This window comes from Engystomops pustulosus, chromosome 9 (assembly GCF_040894005.1).
Source record: "Engystomops pustulosus chromosome 9, aEngPut4.maternal, whole genome shotgun sequence".
NCBI classification, from domain to species: Eukaryota; Metazoa; Chordata; class Amphibia; order Anura; family Leptodactylidae; genus Engystomops; species Engystomops pustulosus.
This window is the reverse complement of record NC_092419.1, coordinates 44,724,827-44,736,684: the sequence shown is the minus strand read 5'-3', so window position 1 is coordinate 44,736,684 and position 11,858 is coordinate 44,724,827. Positions and strand designations below refer to the sequence as shown.

The 11,858-nt window shown below is 40.7% G+C and overlaps 1 protein-coding gene across 3 annotated transcripts in view; it reads right to left on the bottom strand.

The window, feature by feature from the left end:
• Nucleotides 1–4,694: 4,694 nt before the first annotated feature.
• Nucleotides 4,695–11,858, bottom strand: part of AMOT (angiomotin) — a 41,735-nt gene continuing 34,571 nt past the window's right edge. For all 3 annotated transcript variants that reach the window (XM_072123459.1, XM_072123460.1, XM_072123462.1), the window contains 5 exons: nucleotides 9,334–9,524; nucleotides 6,172–6,294; nucleotides 5,728–5,960; nucleotides 5,397–5,621; nucleotides 4,695–5,302 (listed from right to left, as the gene is read on the bottom strand). In XM_072123459.1, the coding sequence (XP_071979560.1) occupies nucleotides 5,205–5,302; nucleotides 5,397–5,621; nucleotides 5,728–5,960; nucleotides 6,172–6,294; nucleotides 9,334–9,524 (870 nt within the window). In that variant the 3' untranslated portion in view covers nucleotides 4,695–5,204. The remainder of the gene's footprint in view (nucleotides 5,303–5,396; nucleotides 5,622–5,727; nucleotides 5,961–6,171; nucleotides 6,295–9,333; nucleotides 9,525–11,858) is intronic.

Below are 11,858 nucleotides of genomic sequence, written 5' to 3'. Positions count from 1 at the left end.
CACAATACATTGCTTGTCCGAACTATAATGAAATAAACCGGTTGCAAATCATACAAATAAGCATCTGAGGATTTTTTTTTATTTTCCAGTTCAAGAGCATAGCAACAAGGAGTAGTGCAAAAATAATTCTTTAGTTACAAAACATTGTAAAAACTGTACAAAAAAAAGAAAAAAGTAATATGAACAAACTTTTGCCCAGCAAATCCATCTTTCAACAAAGCTCACAAATGACATAAGTACATTGTTCATCTAACCCCCCTGTGTATTCACATACATTATTACATTCACTGGTGGTAGGCAGATTGGTGATTAAATCATATTGGCAATGCTGGATGATTTTGGCATCAATGAACCATATCCAAAAAGTGAAGAGGAGGATCCAGAAGTACATGGCAAGGATAGCAAAGAAGTTAAAACCTCCATTAACACAAGTGCGATTTTTACTGTATCATGTATTTTCTCTTTTTTCAATTAGTGGGTTTTTTAAGCCAATAATCTGAAATAACTTTTCATTGGAAATGTTGTGGACAACCAAGTACAATTTCATGGTGACTGCTTATATGTTAACACATCCATACAGCTGTAATAATCTGCAGTGGGTGTGAGAATGTGCCCATATGATGGGTGTCGGGTGAAAGCTGCCGTGCTTTGTACTTTTAACTGAGGGTCCAAAATCTTCAAAGCTTTTATACAGACTTATTGGCTTTGAGATATTTAACCATAAACACAAATTAAAGGGACACAGTCGTTAAAGGGAATGTCACCAGTTTTGATGAGACAAAGCTACAGAAAATGTTAAGTAGCAGCCCTGGACAACAGCGAAACCATACTTATGTGTGGGTTATTGATAACAACAGGACTATGTAACACTGTAGTGCGCTGGTGTGTGAGATGTTCACGGCTATACAGTTCCCCTCTCCTGAATAACTCTCAAGCAGAGGTGACTCCAAGATGAGCTACTGTGCTATGTTCCATTTAATGGAAGATAAGGTTGGAAAAAGTCCAATCTATAAGTCAAGAGCGTTGAAGGAAATTTTCTTAAAGTATTGAAAAATTCCTTCTCAACCCCAATGTGTCAGGGAGAATAACTCCCTGGATCTCACACACCAGTGCACTAGAGCTTTCCAAGTTCAGTTACCATCCTCGAATATAAATGCATGGTCCCAGTACCATCAACAACAAACAGATACAGTTATGCAGATCTCCAGGGACAAAACTACAGATAGATTCCCTCTAAAGAGTTCTTTTCCATCAGATAATGATTGTGACAATTATGGGAAACTAACCATTCCAAAGAATAGTTCTTCCCAATAACTGGCCCCAGTTCATCTCCATTCAGCAGCAATGATATTAGGTTAGATTTATCCTGACGTGCAATCTCTTCATGTTTAAACATGCTGGGTATAAATGATATCTTTCAGCAAGGAAACGGAGGAACAAATGTATATGCCCATAATCCTGACATGGAATGCATACAATTAGTGGGAGAAGTATCCAGGAAGCCAGCAGTTCCTGCTTCCATCCCCTTGCTGTTCTCATCTTAACACACGGTGCTGGCAGCAAGTACAGGAGAGAGACTAGCAGCCAGAACAACAGGATAAAAATGTATTGGCACCGCTACTACATTTTCCTGCTTAAGCCAGTCTTGGCAAGAGCGACAACTATACTTCACGTTACTCTGCCTCACAATAACAGCGGAAGAAGCACACAATAAGATGCTGAAAAGGAGAGGAAAGATGCTCAGGTCTTTTCAGAAAAATAAAAGGGAATTTAAAAAAAAAAAAAAAAAAACTCAAAGTGAAATACGTTTTACCGAGGGATGCCAAAACCTGCCACTTGATAGTAAACAAGGAGGAGAATTTATAAGCAGAGATTCAGGGAGGTGTAGCCTGTCCAATGACTATAGACCGTCTCAAACAAAGAAGCGGAACATTCAACTAAGAGTATATTCAAAAAAAAAAAAAAAACTGAGAAAATATATTTTTAAATATTAATATCCAAGTTCTACTTGGCAAGAAAAAAAATACACTTATCATGTACAAGTCATTAAATTAACCCTTTGACAGTCAAAACATCCAGCTATATACTGCTCTGCAATACGCTCTGGATGCCTCAGACAGTCAAAAGAAAGAAAAATAACATTGTTTAATGAAAAACAAATTACCAAAAAATTGAACTTAAAATGATTTAAAAAAAAAAAAAAAAAAAACATCAGACTAAAATGCTTCTATTTGGCAGTGCAAGGTCATCAACAGGGAACACTGTTGATATCATAAAGAGCCTTATGTTTCGGGGCATAACAACCTACCTAAACACACAAAAACATTCAGAGGGTTAAAAATAAAATTACATCCTCAGGATATGTACTTTCCATTCCTCTTCCTTTTAGATTAACCTGCAGCAAAAAGTAACTGAATTATTATCCCCGATTTAACTGGTTCTGCTAAGCAAATTTTCTTGAGGCTTACACTTCTGAATACTGTCAGAATTAAAGGGACCCTCTAGAACCTCAAAAACAGTGTACACCAAGGGAAGATTATTTCCTATTTATTTTCCTTTGCTACATTTTTAAGCCTCATTAGAAAAGAGCCAAAACTACATTTTAGCAACAGTGACTACAGGAAGTCTGCGGTAGTCAGACACCTCCTGCAGCAGCCGGAACCAATAAGGACACAGCAAGGAAGATAAATACAAGGTAACCATCGCCTCTATGTACTGACTAGCATTAGTGCCAGTTTTAAAGCAATTTATTTTCTCCATTGATCTGCTTCATTAAACTTGTAGATAAAAATTCTCAAATACCTACATACATAAATCATGCATCTAAAGCATTATAAAAAAATACTGATATCTGAGAATCTTAGAGAGGAGAGATACAGCATAAAATATATGGGCGATTTGCTTTTAAGCTAATTCAGAGAGAATGGGAGAAAGATTTTAGACCCGTGATACAGATCTTTGTAGCCCAAATAAAGGTAACAGTATATTTTGCTGCCTTTGCTGTGTTGTCAGAATGATTAGGATCTAGGTGCCCAAACAAAGGGGAGATTGATTGAGAAGAATGTATTTGTGGAGATCACTCTTCATTTATAGAAAGAAGGCATGTCTGTTGCAATGTATGCAGGAATTGCCTTAAAAAATAGTAATGTTTTAGGATTGCCGTGTTTGATATGAAGACCAGGGTCATGCGGATTTCTTGTATCTAAACATAGAAAGCCACTGAATGTGTCTTATTAAATACACATTGCCATTTACATAAGGTACATTTTACCAAATCAAAATTCCCATAAAGTAAAACATAACACATTCATAAATGCAGACAGGCAAAAAGATGCAACATGCTTCAGGATAAAACTCATGAACTGTGCCCAAAATGCACAATGCATGCATAATACAGACTCCAACAAGTCTCATGTGGAAATCTGGGGTTCTGGGAAATGATTGCATTTTGTAACGCCCCATGCGGGCAGTAGGTGATTGGTGAACCCAATGTTATTGCGAGGAATAATAACTCGTAATAACAAACTGTAAGAAGACCCAAGAAATGTTTGGACTGAAGGAACAGATCCTCAAGGCCTTTGTATTTAAAGGAGTTGTTGGTGGTTGAAAACCTGCTACCCTGCAGTAACCATGGTCAGGTGTGGCACGGTTTTATAAAAAAAAAAGAGCAGCCTTGTTTTTTAACCTCCGAACAACCACCTTAAATTACCGACATGTCAGTAGGTTAATACAGTATTGTCTTAGAGCTAGCTATCCATCAGCAACACTCGATAATTGACTCTCCTTTAGCCCCCACCAACAAATCCCATTTCTGTGCATCCTCCAAGAAGCTTTGTTCCATTGATTCTGATCGTTTCTGTAGCCAACATAATTTCTGAGTAAATAGTGTCAATATTTCAGCTCTCTTCTGCGAAGAAGCCCCATTAGCAGAGTTTCAGGATGGTTTAAGCACCAAATATATTTATGTCACTCTCTATTGATGGATTAATAGGCCAGACCATAGGCTGAAGCAGATGGTTTCTATTAGAGGATGCAAAGAGTTGAGAATGTAGAAGCAGTGAAAGGTCATATTTAATACAGTAAAAACAATATCAAAATGCATTTATCTCCAGAAAGGAAGACAAAGGAGTGCTCTTTGGATAGGTTTGCTATACATTGGAACCTTCTCAGCACACAGACCAAATCAGATAAGCGAACCTCACTGACCCAGTGACAGGTCAAAAAATGCAATTTTGCCATTAATAACCATGGCCTATGCAGTCACCTTCACAAATTTTTCTGTCCAGTCCACAAAACCGTGATTGTCTAGGATTCCATTTCCAAGGTAGCAAGTAGAGGAAAAGTTACTGGAAATGCATTTCATCCCCTTCATGTGTATACACAAGACCATTTATTTGCTTCAGTCAATACTGCACTGAATAGCTCATGTGTCATGTACAAATACATGTATCTAATAATTTGTGTTCTGTGCTTTCGTAATGCCTACACACGAGGCCTACACACGTTCATGCATCCTAGGTTAGAAAAAAAAATACTGCAGATTATCCAATACATCCTAATTGGCACACTGGAATGTAAGATGCAGTACACAATGCAGGACAATGAATGCCATGCTCACCCCCATGCCCACGTGGAATGGTCATACCCTCCCCCCCCATGCTCATGTGGAGCACTCACCCCCCCCCTCCCGCCATGCTCACCAGACCTCTTGCCAAAACGCCATATAGAATAGGTTGCTTTACATTCCATAATCTACTTCATGATATAAATGCTAGTACAAGTTTCAATTCTCATAAAAAGTCGTCCTGCAACACGAAAGTATGTTGCTTCTGGCAGAACGAAATTTATTCAATTCTTTCCACATTAAAAAAAATGACAAAATATTGCCTATGTATCCCCCAACATCATCCAACAAGTCTGGGAGCGGAGTCCTCTGCCAGCAGATAGGCCGTGTGCTTTAAGCTACAAAGAAAAAAAAATCAGAGACATAGGTTTTCTGCCAAGAATTAGAGAGAACTTTTTGAAAACTAAGGTCCTGTCAGTTCTGTACAAAAGGCATTAAAGTATATCTACAAATATAAAAAGTCTGTATGACTGGAAAACAAGAAGAAAAAAAAATCTTCCAATATGTATAAATATGTTTTGGGTAGATCTTCCTATAAATATCAGAATAGTTAAAAAAAAATGTAAAAAAAAAATCTTGTTTATATAAGATATTCCACCAATTCTCCATCTGTAAGATCTTGGCCCAGGGACGGGATTGGATTTTTTCGATCCAAGGTGCTGGATTGGAAAGCTGAATCTGTGGAAGAAACAGCATTCATTTTAATATTAAAGCAAAAAAAAAAAAAAAAATTGCACAATATGGCAATGGGCAGGAGAATATGTACACCTACCGGTTTTCTCTGAGCTATACATAGGGCTCGGAGTGGCCAGCCGCCCAGGGCCTGGAGATGCACTCAATGAAGGGGCCTTGTTTTGCTCATTACTTCTATCTGTCTGGGTGCAGCAGTCTTTGCTACCAGACTTTGAATGTCCAGAAAGCTGTGGTGTGGATGGAAGTACAGGAGAGGGAGTGGAGGAGATGGACTCTGGCCGATATTCTGTTCCAAGCAGAACACCTACACAAAAAATACATGTATAAAATACTGTCCTGTCTATTGCTCCTTAATGACAAATAACTTAACAAACATACATCCAAATACTGCAAAAAGTAAAGTATCTTACCCAAGCTGCCTTTCCAGCTCTTATCCTCTCGCTTCTCCTCAAGGATAGGCGTACTGCTAAGTGTAGAAGAGTGAGAGAGTAGCCCAGAGCTGGCATTGGAGATGGACATAAGGGACTTGGATGGGCGCATGGAAGATGGCTGATCTGTCTTGTTAGGGTCTTTACGGGAACGTTGTTGAAGCACCTTGATCATAGCATCCTTCTCGATTATCTGAGCATGTAAAGTCTTTATCCTGGCATAGACAAAAGAGAGTAGATGCTTTACATCAATCATCAAAATGACATCACCCACAACAAGAGACAAGTCAATGGGGTCTATAAAGCAATAGACATTATCGATCTGTTATCCATCATGTATGTGTGAAATATGCAACAATCTACATATAAAATCTACAAAGGATATAGTCCTGCATAACACAGAACACAGTGCCCCATAGACCTCACCTTCCCTCCATGTCTACACATCTTCTATTGGCCAAAAGTATTTCTTCTTCTTCCTTTTGTATACGGGCCTCTAGAGTCGTATCAAAACTCGTACTAGGAGAGTGGCTTATTGAGCCGGTGTCCCTGAAGAGAAATAAAAAAAATAAAAAAAGATGTTAACAAAATAACACAGCGTCCATTCACGACGCAAGACTTTAGTAAATGAAAGAATAAGGTAAGTAAATGGGGAATATGCAGGCTAAACTATATAGTCATCAGCATCTTCATATCCACAGCACCATATGTCAGGTTTAGAAAGGTAGCTGCGACTTCGGATATTGGAATCAGCAAAATAGATCCACTTACTTACTTTTTGTATTTTTGCTATAAAGATCCAAAATGAACAGAAGGAAGAATATGAGCAAAAAAACTGAATGTGGCCTAATATCAGTCAGGTTTTTCCATACAGAAATGCATTTCAAGCTTGACAGACCTTTTAAAACAGGATTGTCACTGTAGTAACAAACCCTACTACATGGTGTTATGCATTCAAAAGGTGACGCTGCCAATAGGTTCTTTTAAGACCTTCAAAATAGTTTCTTTTATTTGTAACTATATTTGGAACTATACCCACTGTGTCATATGTAGGGCAGCACGGTGGCTTAGTGGTTAGCATTACAGCCTTACAGCGCTGGGGTCTTGGGTTCAAGACCCAGGGTCAACATCTGCAAATAGTTTCTATGTTCTCTCTGTGTTTGCATGGGTTTCCTCTGGGTCCATCGGTTTCCTCCAAAAACACACTGGTAGGTTAATTAGATTGTGAGCCCCATTGGGGACAGGGGCAGATTTGGCACGGTGTAGCTCTGTGTAGCATTGCGTAATCTGTGTACACTTTATAAAGGAATTATTATTATTATTATTATTATTATATCTCATTCTTCCTCCTGACAGTGAAGCGTCCCATTCAGATGCTGGGGATGTGGACAGAGGTAAACCTTACTACATGTTTTTCACGGCCAATTTTGCCATATTATGGACAAAGTCATCTTGGAGGTTACCCACCTCCACCACCTGCTATCTGCAGATAGCCCGCAGAAAACAGAGGTACTTTACTTTTTAGATGATCAATTTTGGTGGGTTCAGATTATTTCCCTCTTATAGTCTGAAAAATACGGAACATAAGGCGCACAAAAAATCCTTTGATTTTTTTCTGAAATCAAAGGTGCGCCTTATTGTCCAGTGCGCCTTATATATGAACCTACTTAGAGACAACAGCTGTCTTGAACTGTGCACAGGTCTGCAACCTGCTGGTCATTCATCCTTACAATCAGGTGCGCCTTATATATGAACCTAGACATTTTAGCAGGCATTTATTGATGGTGCGCCTTATAGTCCCAGAAATACTATATATAGAGGCCAGGATATGGTACTTCAATAAATCTATACATACATGTACATTTACTATGAAGGTTAAAATTCTGTTGACCCTCACCTCCCAAACATTTCAAAGTGACATTTCATAGTAAATAGAGACTAGAGGGACAAGCATTATATAGAATTAACAGGTATTTATGAACATTGTAGAAGTACCTAAAACAAATATAGATGTTCATACCCAGAGCATTGATGGTTAAGTAACTTGCTTACTAGTTGGCTCAGTTCCCTGATCCACAGTTTTACAACTTTCAGCTCTACAAACAGCCCTGTCCCTGAAATAACTAGTAAATTCCATCACACTGCTGAGAAGAGTGCACCGGGAGATAAGATAAGGGGGGAATGCACAGCACACCAAACAACCATCTATAGGGTCTTGGCCACATTTTTCACTACATCAGCACAGACTGGGCTTTGGAGGCTGCCAATGCGATAACCTACATTGTGGGAGAATAGTAACCTTCCAAAAAGGTGAAAGGGGAAAGCACAAAGCTAAATAAGAACTTTTTCCTAGGAGCAGGAATATAACTTGTCCATTCATTTATTCTGCCCAGTGTGTATGCTTATGAATCAGAGACCCCCATATCTCTTGACCTTTCCGATGTTCTTCCCAGGCTTCTCCTAGGTAATACCCACTGGCTAATGACCAATCAAAAAACATATCCAAATATTAATGATCCACATTGCATTGTCATTTATTAGTAGTAGTAAGGACAAGAAGTGTGGCATGGTCCATCATTATAAGAAGATGTCTTGTCTTCAAGCTTGGGGCACAAAAAATGTCTAAAAGATGCATTAAGGGGAACCTACCACCACAAATCTACCTATAAAAGGTAGATCGGGTGGTAGGTGGATCAATGGGACGTGAGGATAGCCCTTTTAAGAGCTAATCCTCACATCCCCGCACTTTTTTAGTAACTTTTATGCAAATTTTATTATGTGGCTACTGGGGCATGGAGTAGCCGTATCTGAGGTTACATGGCGCGGAAACTCAACGCCCTGGTAGCCTCTTTTCTCCTCCTACTCACCATTTTCCTACTCACCATCGTCCGATGATCCTGCAGTCTGCGCATGCGCAGAACAGCAGGCCTGCGCCTGTGCAGCCCCGGCTTCGGAGCAGTGACCGCACAGGCGCAGGCCTGCTGTTCTGCGCATGCGCAGACTGCAGGACCGTCGGACGAGGGCGCGCAGCTGCTCGTAGAAGATGGTGAGTAGGAGGAGAAAAAGAGTAGCCGCGCCATGTAACCTCAGATGTGGCTACTCCACGCCCCAGTAGCCGCATAATAAAATTTGCATAAAAGTCTGATAAAAGTTACTAAAAAAGAGCGGGGACGTGAGGATTAGCCCTTAAAAGGGCTATCCTCACGTCCCATTGATCCCCCTACCACCCGATCTATATTTATAGGTAGATATGTGGTGGTAGGTTCCCTTTAATCTCCTGAGCCCCCACCCTGGTCTGGTTGCTGCAGTCATGGAGGTATATAGTCATGCATAGGTGGCCATCACTCCTCACAGCAGCCATTTCAACAGAAAGGACATCGGGACCCCTGTTTTACTGTAAAGTGGGAGTCCCAGGCGCAAGATGGGCATCTATTAGATTTCCGCGATTGTCATAGATATGAGGTTATACACATAGTTGTAAGGCAGCAAGAAGTCGTGCATGATTTAGATGAGACATCATTACACACAGATCATTTAAGAATGAAAAAATAACCTTATTTTAATTTTAAAAACATAACTCATAGTCACCTTTGAGCAGCCACTGTAGCAGCAGCATCCAGTGCAAACTGTCTCATGACGCTCTCTTCCAGGTACTTCTGTTCCCACTTGGTCATGTCTGCCTCCAGAGCCAGCACCCGCTCCTCTTTTTCCCGCAGTAGCTCCATCAGGGCGGCAGCATTATACTCAGAAACGTTGGTGGATTGAGAGTTTCCCTGGCGCTGTAATAAAGCATACAAGTGTGAGATGAGCTTGACTTGAAAGCAAAAGCACATGTTACCTACTATGTACTATAAAATTGTAGTGTATGGGATATATGAAATTCCAATACAACATACTTTAGCAATATTATGTGTGTGGCATCTGGAGCCATATGCAGGGCCGCACCTGCCATGAGGCGAGTTGAGCATCTCACCGGACGGGACCACATTGCAGCCCTCCGTCCGGCACCTTGCTCCCCGACGCTGCCGGCACCTTGCGCCAACCCCCAGCCGCCGCAGGCACCTAGCGCCCGCCCCCCGCCGCCGCCGGCACTGAGCTTCCGGCCGGCATGCGGGAGTTTGATGCAGGCCAGCGCCACTTTCCAGCCGGGCACCGTGCTCCTGGCTGTCGGCTGACAATGTTCTCTCGCCCCTCCACTCCTCGCATACCTCCGCTCCCGGCTTCCCCTTCGCTCCTGTGTCAACCCCGCTGCGCTCCAGGCTCTCGGCTCCCTGCTCCGACCGCCCCCGCTCAAGTTCCGGGCTCTCTGCCCCCGCCTCACCGGCCCGGCTATCGAGTCTTCCCACTCCCGGCTTCCCCACCGCGCCACCGCCGGTGCAGGACAAAGCGCCGAACACAACAGAGAGGTATTTCTGTGTGTGTATATGTATGTATATCTGTGTGTATATGTGTGTGTATATATGTATATGTGTGTGTATATATGTATATATGTGTGTATCTGTGTATATGTGTGTGTGTGTATCTGTGTATATGTGTGTGTGTGTATATGTGTATATGTGTGTGTGTGTATATGTGTATATGTGTGTATCTGTGTGTATATGTATCTGTATATATGTGTGTATCTGTGTGTATATGTATCTGTATATATGTGTGTATCTGTGTGTATCTGTGTGTATCTGTGTGTGTGTATATGTTTATGTGTGTGTATATGTTTATATGTGTGTGTGTATATGTTTATATGTGTGTGTATATGTGTAAATGTTTATATATATGTGTGTGTGTATATGTTTATATGTGTGTGTATATGTGTAAATGTTTATATATATGTGCGTGTGTGTGTGTGTGTGTGTGTGTGTGTGTGTGTGTGTGTGTGTGTGTGTGTGTGTGTGTGTGTGTGTGTGTGTGTGTGTGTGTGTATGTGTGTGTATATATATATATATATGTCATGTGATAGCCCCACTGACCCACATGTTTCTCCCTGTTGAATTGTATATGTACTGTAATTTTTTGTTTTTACTGAATATGCAATAAAATATATGTAATTTTTGAATTGGCTTAATGTTCTGTTTGTAGAGATGCATTTGTATGCATTTTATACTTAATGGCGATATACTGTATCTATTTTATACTACATGGCGGTAACGCTGTATGCATTTTATATTTAATGGCGATATGCTGTATGCATTTTATACTACATGGTGGTACGCTGTATCCATTTTATACTACATGGTGGTACGCTGTATGCATTTTATACTACATGGTGTTACGCTGTATGCATTTTATACTGCATGGTGGTACGCTGTATCCATTTTATACCGCATGGTGGTACGCTGTATGCATTTTATACCGCATGGTGGTACGCTGTATCCATTTTATACTACATGGTGGTACGCTGTATGCATTTTATACTACATGGTGGTACGCTGTATGCATTTTATACTACATGGCGATACGCTGTATCCATTTTATACTACATGGCGATACGCTGTATGCATTTTATACTATATGGTGGCACGCTGCATGCATTTTGCATTAATTTATTTTTACACCAAACCAATATGATGGTCCTGATGCTCCCTGATATATTACTTATATGGGCGGGGGGGGGGGGGCGTCTTTTTATGGCTCGCCTCAGGCAGCAGACAGGCTAGGTACACCCCTGGCCATATGTCTTTATAATTATGACATATATTCAATAATATTAAACTTGCAGGACACCACACTCCTCCATTCATTCCCCAGTCTTGTAATTATGGGGGTTTGAGCAGTTGGATCACATTAAGTCAAAAAGAGAGTTGAACGATCTACAAATATCAGCAAAATCAGATAAAATTATGCAGACTGTATAATGTAATGAAGAGATGAACAATGGACATATTGTTTCAGCAAAGTGCCTCTCCACATGTAGGAATACTATATACAGCAAGCTCAGCTGACAAGTCCAGTGCTCACAGAAGTAGCTTGCGGTGACCGGGATTAAGTTTTCATTCTGGACACAACACACAAACAAGGCGATTGTTTTGCTGGCTCTCGGCAGGAGCTGCTGACCACACTTCACCTCTGCTGGTTTTTGCAGGACTCTTGGAAGGCTGGGGGTTTGTAATGACCTGACT